A 20821-nucleotide genomic window follows, 5' to 3' on the forward strand; every position below is an offset into this window, starting at 1 on the left:
CCGCAATTCGTTCTCTAGTATCTTCTTAACACGTTCAGGGCGGCATGACCCACCGGTGGGTCATGGCTGGCCTATCCCCGTGGGCGGCATGACCCACCGGTGGGTCATGCGTTTCTAAGCTCTATGGGCGGCATGACCCACCGGTGGTCACGTTTCCCATGCGAATTAAAGGACCTTTTGGCCACGTACGCCCATGAGGACGGACTTATTACGTCCTTCATCGCCCATGAAGGAGTTTTTAGTAAACTTTTTACTGATGCCAAACCGAACTTTTTGCCTAGAGAAAGGTAGCAAGTAAAATTACGGGCAATGATGTAAAGATTCAGTATTTGATGTTGTATTTGCATTTTTGCGTGAAATATTTTCAATTTTAGTTTAACTAATCGGAAAGATATTCAAATGAACTCGATCATCGGTAATCAACTTCCATAACTTTATGAAATACGTAATTCTTGCATTGCGGGTTGCCTATCCGTCGATTATAGGGGTTTAAAAAATTCTAGTTGTGTTCCGTACGAAGTTCTCATTCATATCAATTCCACAAGCAGTTTTATGAAGTTTATTCAGTAATAAAAGAAAATAAAGAATATTGCAGTCATATTGAAGGTAGACGAGAGCTACATATAGTTGATTCGTTATTGAGCCATTATTTTCTATGACACAGGAATCTCTAGACGTAAATTTTATGTTTTGCATCGTCTATTAAAAGTATATCGAAATATAAATCAAGCTGATTTGGCTTTATTTACATTTTACGACGAAGATAGGTTAACTAAAATATTCCTACTATTTACGTGGCATTATGCATCGCTAGAAATGCTTTTTTCGTTTTCGATAAGACTGTAAGATGGCCCTACAAGAAGGACGATTACCTTCCTTGATTACACGTTGAAATACTACTACACTCACCGTTTCAATTACATGGCTTTCACATATCAAAGATGTTCCACTTCCGTAGATATTTAGAGGGTAGACCACACCGGAAAAATTATTTAGATCGAAAACAAAAATGGAGAAAACATTTCAAAACTATAATAAATGTCATTTTCAGTTTGGATATCCTAATTGGGTCAATGGAAACAATTTTATAAATGGGGAATACAAATGAGCACAACGAAAACTTACCGAATCTCAAAGATAATTTCAAACTATTTTCAGTATAATCACTTATTTACATTATTTTCAATATATTCACTTATTTTCTTTGACAATTTCAATAGTGAATTTTGTTGAAACAATCGAAGCACATTGTAGGGTGTCCATCACATTCCTCACATAATGTGTTCACTTTTTTTCTGCCTTCTTGCTTGCCTCTTTCGTTCCCTTTTCTTTACGTATTCTCTCGTAGCAATTGAGGCATCTCTTCCAACTTATCCTTGCAGTACCTTCATATTTACTTAGGTTGTGCAAGGACTTCCACTTCTTCGAAGCTGGAACACCTCCCTCAGCCACATTGCTAAAGACGACATCTTTCAATAATCCATCAATAACTTTCTCTCGAAAATTCAGCATTTCCATTTTTTTATTTTGGCCATAATTATTATATAAAACCCATAAATTCGCCATGCATGTCCCAAGAAGCAGTTCTAATGCCAGTTGCTTATAACACTTGAGAGATCGTCTGATGCAACTATAATAAGCAGACATTTGGTCGGAAATGTCTACCCCCTTTTTCGCGCTATTGTAGACTATGATGGCTTTTGGTTTCATTATTTCCCCTCACTTAGATTTCGATGTGGTTGGTTGCAAAATCTCACCAAGTTCGGGCTTAAAGGATATCATCATAAGTGGTCTTTTGTCCTGCCACTTCATCATTCTAACACCTTTTCCATTTTGCCTTGCAATAATTTCCCCCCTTTTCAACTTTTTTGACGAACCTCTGGTGGATTACCTTTCCGATTCACCCGCATTGTGCCACAAACATAGGTCTCCCTACCCAAAAGGTCTTCAGCTAGGTCCATACTTGTATAAAAATTATCAATGTACAATGTCCGCTCAGCATCAAAAAGTCCCTCCATCAGTTGCAGTACAACTTTGTGTCCATATCCAACCTTCTCCTTCGTGTTTGGCACTTCACTTTTCCCAGAGTACACTTGCAAACTATGCGTGAATGAGTCAGGACTACATTGTTTGTAGCATTTTATTCCATATTTATGAGACTTTCCAGGCAGGTACTGCCTAAAATGTAATCGACCTCTCCAAGGTACCATCTGTACGATTGGTGCAGTCTCCCCATTCATCGGAGCTTGATAACGCGACATGCTCTTCCTCTTCAGGTGAATATTCTCCAATTTCGTCCTCTGAATATGAATATTCACTGTCTTCTTCGAAATGGGATGGAATGTATGAATCATCGGAGTCAGAACTAAATTGAGATGCATCTGAGTCAGCCCTCTCCTCTAATTTTTCTTTGCCACTAATAACACAAAAATCACTGCTCCACAAAAAGACAAGGAAATTAGACTCGTATATCTAGTGGCACTCGTTTATTAGCCAAGACTGAAAGTTCTTCTCTCACTGCAAGGAAAACTTTGTCACCATTGTACATGTAAGGCCCTCCGCTCGGCTCGACTAATTTGAAACTCGACGTGTGGATTGCATTTTTGCGACAAGGCCACTATATAAGAAGCGATGCCGCACAAGATTAGTCAAAAACGAAACTGTCGGGGGATTAGCCTCCTAAGGGTTACTTGCAACACCCAATTAGGGGTAAGATTACGATAATAACTACACCCACGAGTGGATCTGCCTGCAATAAAACTGTAAGCAAAGATTCACCTATGCCAATAATAATTTGGTTTCTTTTCCGCAGACTATGGAAATAATAGATTCAAAGGTTCCGCCCCAACCACCACCCCTCTCCTAGGAGGCGTAAGGTTGGGTGCGGAATATCGTCAGCCCTAGCCTTTTCTAAGCGCCGGACAAGTGCGGTTAGGCCCGTCTTGAGTCTACGAAATCCCATGGAACGTCCACCCCGAAAGGCGAGAGAAGGGGAAAGCCATTGTTTCGTATCGGGTGCTACGGACTGAGCGGTCGGTCGCCAGCGTCACAAAGGTAGAGGTTTTCCCGGTTATTTTGGGGATAATCATTTTCGCGACTTTCTGAAAGCATAGAACCTCTAACAATGACAGCATGAACGAGATGTATGATTTCCTCCCGCTGCATTTTGTTCCCAAAGCAATAAAACCGAAGCAAGGCATCACAGCGAAATAGAAAGAGAGTAATGAAGGCTCAGAAGATAAATTCGAAACAGTTGCAAAAAAACTATGAAATACCGAATTTTTTTCCGTTTCTTGTAACTGAATGCTTTCATTCTGGGCTTATAAGAAGAGTAAATAAATTATTTCATCGTTTTCATATCTAAAAGTATGTCTTATTTGTTCACTTAGAAGGTATTTACGTGACAGTAAATAAATATCGAAGAAAATAAAACGTGTAATACGTTGTTGCATATGCAAAAGGGGATTAATTAATAGCTAAATATTGCATTATGGGCTTATAATAAGAGTAAGTGTATAAATTATTTCATTGTATCCATTTTGTACGTTTTGAAGGTATTTTAGGTGACAATAAATAAATACAGAAGAAAGTAAAACGTGTAATGTGTGGTTGCATACGCAAAAGGGGATTAATTAATTACTAAATAACAGTGCATAGGTTATCCAAAATTTATTGCAATTCATCATTTTACACTATACCAAAGAAGTGTGCATTAATTTCAACATGATTGGATCGATTTAATTTTGACGAAAATTGACGCCCACTGGGAAGAAACGGCAAATTTCACGATAGCCGCGAACGTGTTAAGGGTCATAAACCTCCGAATTCATGATTTAATTTATTATTATTAGCCATTGACATGCTTGCATTCATTCCACATCTCTTTCTTCGACCGTGATTTATCAAAATACATTACTCAATTCTTATGACGTGATGAATAATAAAATGCGGCCATTTATCAGGAATGCCTATGTAAAACTGCAGCCAATGAGAAGCCCCAATTTTCCCCACCCCAAGCTCCTCACCTTCTGTTGCCTCTAGAGTGCCCACTGCGCACAAATTTCACGAGTGGGCAATTTTTGCTATTGCACGAGTTATCAATGATGAAGAAATGAGTTTTATCCAATTCCCACTTTATCTAAAGCAGTACTGCTCGACGTCAATGCTACGTAGTACGTGCGTATTTGACTACTGCTGCGGGAGCAGACGATGCTCAGGATCTCCACGCGAAGCTTAGCTTAAAAATACTTGATCTCGGCACGTAAGCAGACGACATTAAACAAATTTTAAAAGTAAAATTCAACTGTATAATATAAAATCTTCTTGTAATTACCTCGTAATCTAATAATCTTGCGTGTTATTATTCGATATATCGATCGCTATAACAATCGATCGATAACTATGTAAAACTGCAGCCAATGAGAAGCCCCAATTTTCCCCACCCCAAGCTCCTCACCTTCTGTTGCCTCTAGAGTGCCCACTGCGCACAAATTTCACGAGTGGGCAATTTTTGCTATTGCACGAGTTATCAATGATGAAGAAATGAGTTTTATCCAATTCCCACTTTATCGAAAGCAGTACTGCATGTACTCCATAAACTCAACGTCGATGCTACGGAGTACGTGTGTATTTGACTACTGCTGCGGGAGCAGACGATGCTCTGGATCTCCACGCGAAGCTTAGCTTGAAAATACTTGATCTCGGCACGAAAGCAGACAACATAAAACAAATTTTTAAAGTAAATTTCAACTGCATAATGTAAAATCTTCTTGTAATTACGTCGTAATCTAATAATCTTTCGTGTTATTAATCGATATAACAATCGATATGGTTATATTCCAGAAGCGAATGTGTACGGCTGTTGCTGTAATTTAATGTTAATATAATTTTGTCCCATTTTTATGATGTTTAAAAACAACCCGTTGACATACTCAGGGTTGTTGTTATATTCTCCGAGTATGCTGTGAGAAAGAAGAAATGACTTAGCTTTACTTGTCCTCTTTCTATAAATATATATAGGATAAATCACGGGAGATAGACGCCGTTTTCATGTAATTGTCTTCGGGAAATCTATGAAACATTGTGACTTTTATTCACATGGTATTGTTTTTCAATGTAGCGCCCATTTTCTTTATTTTAAAGGTGAAAAGAGTTCGGGAAGGCGATCCTACGAGAACTACCGATAGTAATTGTAATTACGATGACTTTTCCACAGATTGCAATTACCCCGACTGCTATTTTTTACTTTCCTCGTTAGCACGTTTTCCTGGTTAGTACGTTCATTTTTTGTGGTCCCTTCAGAAACGTACTAAACAAGTTCCACTGTATCTGCGGATATTGCCCTTCATCGGATACATCGGATCCAAAGTCGCAGAAGACATCGGATCTGGATCTGAAATTTTTGATAATAGCCTCAGTGAATGCACGCACAATAAGGGTGGAAAGAGTTCTGATTCTATCTTCAAATGCGCCGTCACATGCGATTCTTGTCCTACTCATGAACCGTTTTGTTTGAAGGCTCTCGCAGAGGTTACGTCAGAGAATTTCATTTCTGGAAAATAAAAATGGCAAAATACCACTGGCACATAGTGCGACTTTTCCCAAGAGATTGAACAATCATCGGGGGAATCTCAGCGTCAGGAATTTGAAAATGCATTTGGATCCGAAAATATCCGATCCGAAAGATCCAGCTCAAAAAATCAAGGATCCAATCCGAATCTGGATCCGATAAAAATCTGGGATCAGTCCATCCCTACTTAAGAACCTCTCAAACTTGATTATAGGTCTGTGATTGACTGATGAAAAGAAAAATCGATACGTTGATCATTATTTCAAGGTCAGTCATTCGCAGACACTGTCCACTTATTTATCTGCACACGTATATTCAAAGCGCAAATATTGGTCCGTGTGCCATGACGATACAGAGACCTTAAGCCTGTGATTGGAAGACCGGTAGCTAAAGTGTCCATTAATCCTGGCGAAAAATTTAATTCCCTGCCACCCTCCATTTCCCACTCACAACTTTTAGCCGGCTCTAAATTTTGGCAAAGATTGGCGACAACATAAGAGCACTTTCATAGCTGCGTTTACATTAACGGCATTTATCGCTTTTGCTAAATTTTTAGTTTAGTTTAAAGTGCAGCCGGTTATTGTTACGTGATCAATATTTTTCCTAAAATGGCTCATCAAAAAACCGTGAATTTGGGGAAATTTAAGACCGTGAAAACCTGGAAGAAACCGTGAATTTTATGATTTAAATCAAGTGGGAACCGTGATCGCGGTTGGGAAAAGAAAGCTATCTAAAATTACGGGACAATGTGCATGAATAATAATACATTTTTTGATTTATGTAAAATGTGATAATAGGGTGGTGTCCTATAATTTTTTTATTGCCTAAATCGAAAGATTATTACTCCTAGAGAACGTATTTCAAGCTTTCAGATTTCTAAATGACGATATCTATTTTTTGCGATTAAATGAAAAGTGAAAATTTTCAAGCGGGCAAAAACGCGACGCGTAAGTATGAATGATAGGAAAACTCCGTGTCACGTCGTTCTGGTTCCCGCTGCCGCAAGTGAGGTGACCTTGGGGCGAGGTTCGGAGCACTGATACGACACAGGATGCCAGCAGGTAGCAGAGTACCATGCTAGCAGGATGCGCTTGGCTTGAATAAGGATTATTAATATCTTATCAAACGAGGAAAACTTTCAGACCTTAGCCAGTTTTAATTGGTGATTATTAAGACATGTTTCCCTGAGCTCTGTGCCTCATGCATGCATTGGTAATCTCAGATGAATGTAAAACTCCTATCCTCTCGTGTAGAAACTAGGTCCCTGTGACGTCATGTGGAGTGGCATCGCATGGCCGCCAATTCCATTTTCAAATGACGTTAAAATTGACCATTGCCATTCGTGTAAACTGGGATATCTAAAACGAAATAATTTGTATATTATGAATACACTAATGGTGGATAACGAATTGCAATCAATGCTTTTCGTTTTCTTTGATGAAGGAAACTACCCTATTACATGAAATTAAAGTGAAAGTTTCTATTACCCATGTTCTCAGATTATTCGTGCCGCCCATCCCAAATTTTTGTACATGTACGTGATGCTTTGTTTCTTTTGCAGTTCCCTCAGCGCAAGAGGAGAGTACAAATGCCGATGATTCCTCGAGTAAACTGCAGCATGAAGATGAATCCTGTAGGAGGTAAGAATAGCATCATTAGTTTATTTTTTTAAAGATCTTACAAGGGATCATACAAAACACATCTTGATAAGATGCAATAGATTAATTAATAATTGTATACCTCGTATGATGTTGGGCACAATATGGTGGAGGTACGTAATATAAGTAAAATTGCTCATTGTTATATTTCCACTGAGTTTTATTTTTGACACTACGCATTTCATTGCTACAAACGACACTATCAAGTAATTCTATGTTCTCAATAAGAATATTTGTGATCAGTTGGATCAATCAAACATGTATTTTTTCTTAGAATAATTACAGTGAGTCCTCGTTCTACGTCACCCCGTTTAACGTCATTTCGCGATAACTTCACGAAAATTTTGAGACCGTCATTCGTTTATCGCACCTACGCTTCGCGATAACGTCAAGGCTTTTAAATTCCGCGCGAGAAAAAAATGCGAAGTGGCGGGCGTTGCTGGTTGTTCGTTTTGTGGGCGGTAATACAGTCAGTCTAAACGAAATGTAAAACGGTGTGTTTATTCTTAATTGCGATTACGGTTTTAGCAAATTTTCTGCAAAATGAATTCTTAGGTAGGTGCGCAAGGTTTTACTTGACATAATGGTTTTCAGGAACCTAAAAAGTGATTTCAAGGAATTTTTCCGAGTAGAACTCGGAGTTTTTGTCGTCACTTTTTTTGCCGTGTTCACAATAATTTTGGTTCCTGTAACTACGACGATGTTTCAGCGATGATGATGCCCAGGTGACGCTTGCCCGGGCGGCCACCATAGCTAAGCTGAAAAGCAAATGCGGGAAGATACAAAAATGAAGGGTTTACGTCAGTGCTGCTATTGTCGTCAATGAAGACAGGAACTTGTATTTATGTCATAGCTTGGCATTCCCATCATAAAAAATGCCCCAGATATGATACACTAAAATTTTTTCGCGTAGGAATTGTGAGGTCCAGGAGCCGATATTCACTTTTTACATTGTTTCTTATGGGATATTATGTTTCGATTAACGTCATTTCGTTTATCTTCACATTTTTCAGGAACGGTAAGTGACGTTAAACGAGGACTCACTGTATTCTTTTCCCAAAGGTAAAGTTTTATTTCCTTTATCCTGAAAATGGATGATTATGCTATAAAAAAAGATCCTTCATTCTGAAAATTAGAGTGGAAGCAGTTCTTCTCCAACCAGCGTCTTATTTGTAAAATCCACTTTGAAAATTGTATGGTAACCTTGCGCTACAAACGACCCATCGCCATGTTGGCTGGGCGTGACATCAGAGTCAAGTAAACAATACGTTTACGTAGTGTCTGTAAACTAGTCGTCCCAGTTTTAGAAAAACCTATGTGTCTCTCAATAATTTTTTTTTTCATAGCATTATATGTTAATTTCATCAAGTACATAATGTGAAATATTTATCCTGAATAATTGACAGGTTTAAAGAATGAATGCATACTGTAAGATGCAGCACAGTCTTAACAAATAGCGCTTATTACTTTTTCATCCTCCTCATCTACGGCGATTTCCACAGTATAAGATTATTGGTCTCACTCTGTTCTGGTGTCACCTTAGCCCCAACAGTGCAAATGCTCAAAGTTATTTTCTGTTGAACCTATCAACTGCTGAATCACAGTATGTCTCTGTACTACTACTCTCTCTATGTTCTTTGAAACAATTCACAAACGTTTTTGACCCACCCTTCAAGTTATGAATCAGTCTATTCGTAGATGTTTGTTATAGCTGTTAATGTTTTGTTATTGCCATGGAGCGAATCTGCTTCCTCACATTCTGATATCACAGAGCGTTCTTATAGGGTGAAAGAATTTAGTAATTTTCGCCAACTTTGAAGTTCTATAGCAACAAGAATATTGAGAATAATGAAGTCATATTTTGCGTGCAGTAATAACTTTAACTTGCTTATCTAGACATGTAAAAATATTACATTTTTAATTTTATGAGAGCACTCCATTCATGAATAATTCCAAATTCTAGTTTTCCTGATCAACAGACACCCTGCACATCAGTAGAGGGGGGTCCTTTATCTTTCTTGGAATCATACCTTGTCCTTTCTGCTTCTGTCCTTTCCTGGTCCTTTTCCTATTTATGAGTGTCATGTAATATGATCTCTGCATTCTCTTTGGGTTTTCACTGCGTCCTTTGTGTTTTGGCGACAACAGTTTTGCTGACATTGCAGTCAGCATCTTCAGGTCAAAGGTGAGGTAACTCGGAAAATTTTCCACCTTATATAGGCGGCGGCGGCCTCTTCATCCCGCTGCTGCTCTATCATTGGTCGGTGGTTGTCCATCTCTCACTGTTGGTCTCCCATTGGTTGGTGGTCGGAGAATCCTTTTGCAAGAATTGTGCAGGCGGTAGCCTTGATCCCTGTTGAAATTTGCTGGCATTTTTGCTATCTCAGTAGCTTCTCTGATGAGGCGAGGGAAGTATTTATTTTCTTTTGCTATTATTTTGGCGTCTTCAAAGAGCATTTTGTGTCCAGGTTCACTCCAAGCATGCTCAGATATGGCTGAGAGTTGGTGCTGTTTGTTTTTAGTAGCCCTTCGATGTTCCTGCAATCGGATTTTCATAGATCTGCAAGTCTCGCTGATGTAATATTTTCCGCACAAGCAAGGTGATCACTTTCGAACGTTATTATAATTGTGGACTGTATACTGTTTAAATCAAAGTTTTAGCCGGGCTGGTGGCATACCACTCACCGCTGCTGTTGTTCCCGCCGGGGGTGCGACATGGCTCCTTCTCCTGGGGTTGCTCATACGCTTGCGAAGTTCACTGGACGACTGCCTATTCACTCCCCTTCTCGGAGTGACAAAACAAAAACAAAACCAAAACGAAAACCCGACAATTCGTGGTATCGCCAACAGGTGGCGAGGCTCGACTTAGTCTGGGAAATTCACAACCAAACACAAGGCACTCGTTATATTCCCTCGTAAGGGTCCATCGGGATTTTGTCCTTCGCTCCGGATAGTTTGAAATTTTTGTCGCGCAATAGGGTAGTTTCCTTCATCAAAGAAAACAAAAGGCATTGATGGCGATTCGTTACCCACCATTAGTGTATTCATAATACACAAATTATTTGGTTTTTGAAATACCGGTTTAGACGAATGGCAAGGGTCAAATTCTATCCTCATTTGAAAAAGGCCAGATTGGCGCCCATGCGATGACACTCCACGTGACGTCACAGGGACCTAGTTTCTACACGAGAGGATAGGAGTTTTACATCGTCTGAGATTACCAATGCCTGCATGAGGCACAGAGCTCAGGGAAACATTTCTTAATAATCACCTATTAAAACTGGCTAAGGTCGGAAAGTTTTCTTCGCTTGATAAGGTATTAATAAACCTTTTTTAAGCCATGCGCTACCAGCCAGCAAGGTACTCAGCAACCCGCTAGCATCCTGCGTCCTATCAGCGCTCAGAGCCTCGATCAAGGTCACCTCACAAGGCGGGAGGGGGAACCAGAAATGCGTCGCACGGACTTTTTCCCATCATCCCTACTTACGCGTCGCGTTTTCGCGCGCTTGAAATTTTTCACTTTTCATTTGATCGCGAAAAATAGATATCGTCATTTAAAAATCTAAAAACGTGAAATACGTACTCCAGGAGTAATAATCTTTCGATTTAGGCAATAAAAAAATAATAGGAAACCACCCTATTGAAACGTGTTATTACGTTGTGCTTTCTGAGCACTCTGGCAATTTTTTCTGATGTACCCGCCACAAAGCTAAAGGGTTCCTCGTGTATGTTGTCCTACTCATGTCATGTAATATATTTTTTGGAGCTCATACCCTAATGTGTAATGCGGTTTTGTAAAGTATCGCGAGCGAGGAATGTGAGACTCAAGATCAAAGTAGGTGGGGAAAAACTTGAACAGGTAGAGCAGTTTAACTATTTGGGCAGCACATTAGAGGAAAACGGACACAGTAGCAAAGACATCAGGAAGCGAATTGCACTAGCAAAGGAGGCGTTCATGAACAGGAAGGAGCTTCTTAGAGGATCGTTATGTAACAGTTTAAAGAAAAGGTTAGTGAAGAGTTTGATTTAGAGTGTAGCTCTCTATGGTGCCGAAACATGGACTCTGAGGAAAGAAGACGAGAGAAGATTGGAGGCATTCGAGATGTGGGTATGGAGAGGAGTGGAGAGGGTGAAATGGACGGAGAGGAAAAGGAACGACGAAGTGCTGGATATGGTTCGCGAGGATAGGCAGCTTTTGGATGAGATACGGAGGAGACAGAAGGTATGGATGGAGGGAGTACTCGGCGGGGAGGGGATGTTGAAGAAGGTGTTAGAGGGTAGAATATCAGGGAAACGAGGTAGGGGAAGGAAAAGAATAGGTTTTTTGGATAGATTGAAGGGGAGTAGGCCTTATAGTGAATTGAAGAAGGCGGTAATGGAAGGAAAGGAAGGCTCCCAGATCACTTCTTTAGTACTCCATGCAAACCTACCTTAATCGGTAGAATACTCTAATAATAATAATACCCTAATGTCTTCAATGTGTTTGCCTTACAAAAATGTGCAATTAGAATCATTGCCGAAAAAAAAAACTTTATACAGGCGGTCCCCGACTTTCGTACACAATGCATTCCCGAAAACATGTACTAAAGTCGAATGTACGAAAGTCGAACCATTGACTTCCATACTAATTAGGGGTTACGTTCCCAAAGAGCGGAATATACGTACAACAACCTTTTTTTTCACGGAATTCATTTCAATTGACTTAATTTTAATAATATGTTAATAAAACTCCTTAAATCATCTAATTTCTTTCGAAAATACGTATAAAATGCAAATGAAAGTTTAAAAAACAAGAACTCCGTTGGCTATCGAGTGAAACTTCCTCTTGGCGTTTAAGTTGACATTCCACTTATTACGTCCACTATAAATAAAAAGGCATATCAAGAAGCATAACAAAATGTAATCGTTGAACCCGCACTCTGGATGCCTTTTAATTTTCACACCAAAGTTCGACATTTGGCAGGTGACATTCGTGATCGCGTATATTTCGCATGTTATTCAAAAAAGACAAAAGACAAACGGAATTCGGGTGATAATTCGTGCAATATCGTTGCTGAAGGTGTACATGAATTAAACAGCACTCAAACGAAAAAACACAATTACAAGGAAGATCTTACTAGTTTTATTGATAGCTAATTGATGATGTCTTGTCAACTTTTTTGAAAAATCTCCCCAATGAAGGCTTTCTTCTTCTCTTGATGAAGGAGCCTATAGCAGGCAGTCCCTCTCCCAAATAAATCACCTAGATTAGAGTCAACTACCAACAATTCCCTTCATTATATACGTTCGTATTGTTCGCATATACTGCCTTTTGAAACAATTGAATGTTGGGATGCGCAATAAACACCGTGGGAATTAAAAAAAAATTACAGACCAACTTCCAAAAGTCCGAATTTAGCGTACGGAAGTCAAGTAAAAGGTGTCAGTTTTGAACGTACGAAAGTGCGAATTGTACGAAAGTCGAGTGTACGAAAGTCAAGGACCGCCTGTATGTTCCCTCCAAGCCTATTTTTAAAGATGTGAACATTCTCCCATGCGTTTGTTTATTCCCAGTATTAACTTTTTTACATAATATTCTTGACTTGTCCATACCTAAATGCGATGTTCACGACTATGAAACTAGATACAGACATAACCTAAATTATGATTCAATCTCGACTTACAGTTCAAAGTTGAGCCCACGTGAATTGGGCTCAGATTTTACAATGAACTTCCTAGTCACTTGAAAGCAAACCATTGTATGGTGTCACTTAAAAGGAAGTAAAAACTTTCTCTTCGAGAAAAGAATTATTATTCTGAGAAAAAAGAAATTAGCATATAAAGCTATGAAAAAAAGTTATTGAGAGAGACACAGGTTTTTCTAAAACTGGACAACTAGTTTACAGACACTAAGTAAACGTATTGTTTACTGGACTCTGATGTCACGCTCAGACAACATGGCAATGGGTTGCTTGGAGCGCAAGGTTACCATACAATTTTCAAAGTGGAATTTTACGATTAATACGCTGATTAGAGAAGAACTGCTTCCCCTTTAATTTTCAGAATGAAGGATCTTTTTTTTATTGCACAATCATGCATTTTCAGGATAAAGGAAGAAAAAACTTTCCCTTCGGAAAAAGAATTATTATTCTGAGAAGAAATATGTTTGATTGACCCAACTAATCACCAATATTCTTATTGTGAACATAGGATTATTATAAGTAAAATTGGACATTGTGATATTTCCACTGAGTATGCGTTTCATTGCCACAAACAACATTATCAAGTGATCTTATCGCTAAAAGGCCTGAAAAACATTGACTTAAGTGAATTAAAAAATTGTTTTTAACAGTCGAAGATACGACTAGATAAATATGTAGCAGTCAAGGAGTATTACTTTGAAGGTGATCAAAATATGGTCGGAAAATATTGATTAATAAAAAAGTTTAGGGATGGTCGGATCGGATACCTCGGATCCAAATATCCGCGAATATTGCCCTTCATCGGATACATCGGATCCAAAGTCGCGGAAGACATCGGATCTGGATCTGAAATTTTAAACAATAGCTTCAGTGAATGCAATGGCCCATAAGGGTGGAAAGAGTTCCGATTCTATCTTCAAATGCGCCATCACATGCGATTCTTGTCCTACTCATGAACCGTTTCGTTTGAAAGATCTCGCAGAGGTTACGTCGGAGAATTTCATTTGTGGAAAATAAAAATGGCAAAATACCACTGGCACATAGTGCGACTCTTCCCAAGAGATTGAACAATCATCGGGGGAATCTCAGCATCAGGAATTTCAAAATGCATTTGGATCCGAAAATATCCGATCCGAAAGATCCGGCTCCGAAAATCAAGGATCCAATCTGAATCTGGATCCGATAAAAATCCTGGATCCGTCCATCCCTAAAACAGTTGTTTCGAAATTCCCTTAATTTTTGGGTCCTTCCTCATATATGTTGGTAAATACTTAAAGAAATTAAAATTCTATAAATCCTCGACGTGCGAACAAGATATGTTCTGAGACCTTGGGAAAGAAGGTGAGCTTCTTGCACGCGCTTACATGGTATCTGTTGCTTCGTGAGCGGTGAGTTTTATTCTCACCAACCTTCAGGTTGAATCTGAAGATCTTTTTTAGGGATGAATCTAAAAACCAATTCAAAACGTTCCAGTCAACAAGATAACTAACTTTCTTATTTCAAAGAATAGGCTTGTGTGTCAATATTTCTAGAGATGCTTATTCAGCATATTTTAAACAGGAATTTTATACCATGCCATTAATTGTTGGTGTAAAGAAATTGGTAAAACTAGGAACTGAAGTTCTATCATAGGTGGGTGAACAAGCAACTAATAATAAACACATTAAATCTGTGTTACTATCAAGGCTATGAGGATACAGTGAGTCCTCGTTCTACGTCACCCCGTTTAACGTCATTTAGCGATAACGTCACGAAAATTTGAGACCGTCATTTGTTTATCACACCTACGCTTCGGGATAACGTCAAGTCTTTTAAATTTCGCACCAGAAAAAAACGCGAAGTGGCGGGTGTTGCAGGTTGTTCGTATTGTGGGCGGTAATATAGTCAGTCTATACAAAGTGTAAAACAGTGTTGTTTATTGATAATTGTGATTACCGTTTTAGCAAAAATTTCTGCTAAATGAATTCTTACGTAGGTGCGCAAGGTTTTACGTGACATAATGGTTTTCAGGAACCTAAAAAGTGATTTCAAGGCATTTTTCCGTGTAGAACTGTAGTGAGTTTTTGTCGTCACTTTTTTCGCCGAGTTCACAATAATTTTGGTTCCTGTAACTGCAACGATGTTTCGGCGATGATGATGCAGACTGTACTCTAAGAACCTTGGATGATGCCCAGGCGACGCTCGCCCGGGCGACCAACCATAGCGAAGCTGAAAAGCAAATGCTGGAAGATACAAAAATGGAGAAGGATTTACGTCACTGCTGCTATTGTCGTCGATGAAGACAGGAACTCGTATTCATGCGATAGTTTGGCATTCCCACCGTAAAAAATGCCCCAGATATGACACGCTCACATTTCTTTTTGCGTAGGAATTGTGAGGTCTAGGAGCCGATATTCACTTTTTACATTGTCTCTTATGGGATATTATGCTTCGATTAACGTCATTTCGTTTATCGTCACATTTTTAAGGAACGGTAAGTGATGTTAAACGAGGACTCACTGTATCAAATTCTAAGGAGGAGTTTATTTTGGTGTAATTTTAATGGTACCCACTTAAACCCACCTACTTCACTTATATTTATAGTTGTACGGCGATTCCTGTTCCTATTCTCTCTTAAGAAAGAAGACCATCGCAAATTCGGACAAGCTGTCCTCCTCCTCTTTTCATTTTTTTATTTGACTAAGTGTTTTTGTGTGCCTACTTTGGGGCAAGAAGAAGTTTCATTTATTCATGATGCTCGCGTGAGTCAACTTCAAACGTGTGCGGTAAATATTTAAAGAGATTAAAATACAGTAAATCCTCGACATGCGAACAAGATGTGTTCCGAGACCTTGCTCATAACAATGGTTTTGCCTTCTTTTCAGCCTGGCATCGTCGGACGAGAGACTGGCCGTGCCAGTTACATCCATCCGCGACCCCAGGATAGCTCAACTACGGGATAAGTATCTTGCCGAGAAGTCAACCAAGGGCGATGGTTGGCCGAGAACGAAGGAATGCTATGTGAAGTTGGAGAGACTCGACGATCGCTCTGTCGTAAAGTGTACAAGTGGTTCTGAGAATGTGTCGGATATTGGTGCGGGAGAGAGTGTCGTGAATGGTTTTCCCCGCATGGTTGTGGACTCCGTGGAGATGCAAACGCTGACCATCGCAACTAATCCTGTCGAAGAGAGGAACAGGATCATGAAGGCGTGGCGCGTTTGTGTTCAAGGCCGCATTGGACAGAAGAAGAGCTGTGAAACGGGTGAGTAAATCAGGGTTCTCACTCGACCATGAAAACCTTAAAACCGTGAATAACCCGCGAATTTCGTCTACCGTGAAAATACCTGGAAATAGCCGTATTGTACAGTACAGGCATCCCCCGAGTTACGTATGTCTCGACTTACGTAAATCCGTACTTACGTAAGCGATAACCGTATTTCAAATGATTACGTTAATTTTCGAATGCGAGCGCGAAGAAGTAGATATTCGCTCGTACAACCTATGGAAGAAAAAATACCGAATAGTTATAGAGTTTTTTACGTGCTAAAAATAACGAAGTGACCCATTTTTGTCATTCCTCGAAGGAAATTTCATTAATTTCTGTAGAAAAATCGCTTATAAATCCCAAGTCAGCAATCGACGTGAAAATTTGCAGTTCTAGCGATGGATGTGGTGGCGTATGTGGTTGCGCTCATTGCTATACGATACAACTTGTTATGCAGCAATCTCTGAAGCGCCAACGCAAAGGTTCGACTTACGTAAATTTCGACTTACGCATAGTCTGCCGGAACGCATCTCTTACGTAACTCGGGGGATGCCTGTATGGTGTAATTAGAGATATATTTCAGGAATTAGAGTATTATTATTATTATCCTTTTTCCCTCTTGCTATCTTACAAGGATTTTTCACAGTGAACGGACCAAGTCAAGTTCAACTGTGTTTTGTTATTACTTCCGTTATTATTCTATTGAAAGGAACCGTCGGACAATATGACAGGTGTCCAGGATGACTGACTTTTGTATTTTTGGTAGAGTTTTCTCCAAGTTTAGCTTTTTTAGCTGGTGTAGAACTTCGCACGGTGTGATTCCTGTTGTTGTTATCACTATTGGGCATATATCTACTGACTGCATCTTCCACAAGTCTTTGATCTCTGCTGCAAGTTCTGAGTATTTGTTAATTTTGGTGGATTGTGCCTTCTGTACATTATGGTTTAAGGGAATTGTCACGTCTATGAGGGTAGTGTGCCGTTTTATTTTGTCTATTATAACTATGTCTGGTCTATTGTTTTTAATTGCTCGGTCAGTTTTTATTTCTGCATTCCATTATAATTTGCACTCATCGTTTTCCATAACATCAGGTGGATGGTATTTATAGTATGGTTCATCGGTGTCCAGGATTCTATTTTTTTTTGCCAGTTCATGGTGCATGATTTTAGCTACATTGTCATGTCTACTGGTATATTCATTTGCTGCTAGAGCCGTGCAACTTCCCATAATATGCTCTATTGTCTCAGATTGGTTCTTGCATCTTCTGCACAAATCGCTGTTTATGTTTTCTTTTAATATGAACTTTCTGTAGTTCCTCGTCAGTATTATGCGATCTTGAATGGCCCTCATAAATCCGATTGTTTCCCCATATATATTCCCTTGTTTCAACCATATAATTGAAGCCTTTTTATCTATGTGTGGCATGTTTAACTGATGAGGATGGTGCCCATGAAGCTCTTTACTTTTCCATTGATCGATTAGTTGTTCTGTAGTTTGATTCGGGATGTCTAGTTCACGGTTGCTTAGATGTAGTGGTGTGTAGTGAGTGTCTGTTTTACATACTATTTCAAAAAGTTTGCATTTGACTCCTTTGCCATAGAAGTATTTTCTTAGATTATCAATTTGCTTATGGTGAAGCTGTACAGCATCAAGAATACCAAGTCCTCCTTCATATGTGGGAAGTATTACTCTTTCTGTGGAGCTCTTTGGGTGGTGTAAACGGTGTTTTGTTATTATTATTATTATTATTATTATTATTATGTTTTTTCTTAAATTTTCTTCAGTTTTCACTGAGTAGCTTTAGTGTTAAGAGCACGGGTTTTCACCTAGGTAACTCTTCACTATTGAATTGCGTTGAGAAATTTTCTCGTGATATGACAGGTTGAAATTATTACAGCCTTTTGCAGTTTGATGTAAGTATTTGGATGGAGGTTGAGTATTTTGAAACTATTTTGTATGTGTTTTGGGATGATACTGGTAGCTGAGATGACAATTGGAGCTATATAAACCTGTTCCATATTCCATATTCCGATGAAAAATCTATTGTTATTATTATTATTATTATTACTCACTTAAGTAACCATTATTAGCAGTAGTAATCCTTCAAATGGGGACTGATTCTCTTTTATATTTCCTCGTACTGCAACTTAAGCCTTCGTTTTTCGTAAATCTCCATCCAGAGGTTGGAAAAGTATTTTTTTTCTCAACTACTTGAAAATCACCAGCCATAGATTGTATTTTTTCTAAGTTTCATGGTGTACGTCGTGAGTTACTCAGGTAAAAAGTGTAGCGATCATACACTAGGGCACAGGACAATTTTAGAAATTGTAGATCTCTTCAATATTTATTTATTTTTTCCAATGCTTATTCGTAGAGGCCTCTGAAGGTGTATAGAATTAATCTTTATCTGTCACTCAATTTGCTGCTTGTAATCGTAAATGGTCAATTAAATTGATTTGAGAAATGCAAAGCGAGGAACGCATTGTTTTGTTTTTCTAGTAATCCGCCCTATCCCTCTGAGGGTTCCCACTCGACCGTGAAAACCTTAAAACCGTGAATATGCCGTGAATTTCGTCTACCGCGAAAAAGCCTGGAAATAGCCGTGAATTTCGTCATAAGACCGTAGAAATATCTCAAACTTGATTTTAGATCTACGATTGACGGATCAAAAGAAAAATCGATGTTTCGATCATGATTCAAGGCCGAGTCACGTGTACATACTGTCCACCCATTTATCTGCTCACGTGTATTCGAAGCGCAAATATTAATTGGTCCATGTGCCATGACAACAAATTGACCTTAAGCTTGGGACTGGAAGACATTACTTACTGGCAATATTTCTTACTAAAATGGACAGATCAGAAGAAAAATCGATATCACATGCATGCCTAGTCACATGCAGATACTGTCCAGGCATTTTTCTGCACACGTGTATTCGAAGAGCAACTATTAATTGGTCCGTGTGCCATTACAGCACATTGACCTTAAGCCTGCGATTGGAAGACGTTAACCCTGGCAAAAAATCAGGCACTTCTTCACTTCCCTGCCACCCTGCTCTCTCCATTTTCCCACTCACTCCCTTTTAGCCGGACCTGAACTTTGCTAACTATGGGTGACGTCATAAGAGATAGCACTTTCATTGCTGCGTTTGCATTCAAGGCATCTGTTGCATTTTTTACATTTTTAGTTAATGTGAGGCCGGTGATTGTTACGCAATCAATATTTCTGCCCAAAATGCCTTATCTACAAACCGTGAATTTGAAGACATTCATGCAGTGAAAACCTGGAAAAAACTGTGAATTTTATAACACTGCCCATGGACCCAACTCAATGGGTTTAGAGATATTTAACAGGTTACCACATGAGATTAAGCTTGAGAAAAAGTCATCAGTTTTCTAGGAAAAACTGAAAAAGTTTCTGCAGGATCACCTGTTTTACCCCATAAAAGAATTTCTGTTGTCCAAACACTGACATGCCCTCTGCTTATATTATGTATATATGTTTAATAATTTAGCATTGTATTTTTCTTCTTTTTTTCCTCTTTATTACAATTATGACGTGTCCTATATTTGTACATTTGCAACAAATCCTTGGACAAATAAAAAATTATTATTATTACAGTGCAACCTCGATAGAAGGGCACCCCACGGTGCACCAATAAACACTCGCTATAGCGAATTGAATCTATAAGAAGTGAATTTGATGACATTTATACCGTGAAAACTTGGAAAAAACCGTGAATTTTATAATGTAGTTAATGAGTGGGAACCCTGTAACTGGTACATGGTAGTGATGAGTGGTGTACGGCAGACCCTTGTCAATACGAACAACATTATTACGAAGCAAATCGTATAAAATAGGGTAGTTTCCTTCATCAAAGAAAACAAAAGGCATTGATTGCGATTCGTTACCCACCATTAGTGTATTCATAATACACTTATTATTTCGTTTTAGAAATGCCGGTTTAGACGAATGGCAATGGTCCATTTTTATCCTCATTTAAAAAAGGCCAGATTGGCGCCCATGCGATGCCACTCCACGTGACGTCACAGGGACCTAGTTTCTATACGAGAAGATAGGAGTTATACATCGTCTGAGATTACCAATGCATGCATGAGGCACAGAGCTCAGGGAAACATGTCTTAATAATCACCTATTAAAACTGGCTAAGGTCGGAAAGTTTTCCTCATTTGATAAGGTATTAATAATCCTTATTTAAGCCAAGCGCTACCAGCCAGCAGGGTACTCAGCTACCCACTAGCAGCCTGCGACGTATCAGCGCTAAGCCTCGCCCTAAGGTAACCTCACCGGGCGGGAGGGGGAACCATAATTTTGACGTACGGAGAGATTTCCCGGCATTCATACTTACGCGTCGCGTTTCCGCGCGCTTGAAAATTTTCACTTTTAATTTAATCGCGAAAAATAGATATCGTCATTTAAAAATCTAAAAGCATGAAATACGTACTCCAGGAGTAATAATCTTTCGATTTAGGCAATAAAAAAATAATAGGAAACCACCCTATTCGAGGAATCAAGCGAGATGGATTGGAATTGATTCATAATTAAAGATGATTTGCAATTTTCCACAAAAATAAATTTGATGCGACCCGAGTTTCAATGTTACTACATAATTTTCAAATACAAATACAAATAGGTACAAATGGTGGT

The 20821-nt window shown here is 39.0% G+C and overlaps 1 protein-coding gene across 5 annotated transcripts in view; it reads left to right on the forward strand.

The window, feature by feature from the left end:
• Nucleotides 1-20821, forward strand: part of LOC124172808 — a 184651-nt gene that overhangs the window by 137362 nt on the left and 26468 nt on the right. For all 5 annotated transcript variants that reach the window (XR_006868279.1, XM_046552292.1, XM_046552295.1 and 2 more), the window contains 2 exons: nt 7131-7209; nt 15773-16149. Coding sequence is in view for 4 of the 5 variants with exons in the window: in XM_046552292.1 (XP_046408248.1) it covers nt 7131-7209; nt 15773-16149 (456 nt within the window). In the remaining variant the exon portion in view is untranslated. The remainder of the gene's footprint in view (nt 1-7130; nt 7210-15772; nt 16150-20821) is intronic.

The sequence above is a fragment of the Ischnura elegans genome, assembly GCF_921293095.1.
Source record: "Ischnura elegans chromosome 13 unlocalized genomic scaffold, ioIscEleg1.1 SUPER_13_unloc_3, whole genome shotgun sequence".
In the NCBI taxonomy this organism is placed as follows: domain Eukaryota; kingdom Metazoa; phylum Arthropoda; class Insecta; order Odonata; family Coenagrionidae; genus Ischnura; species Ischnura elegans.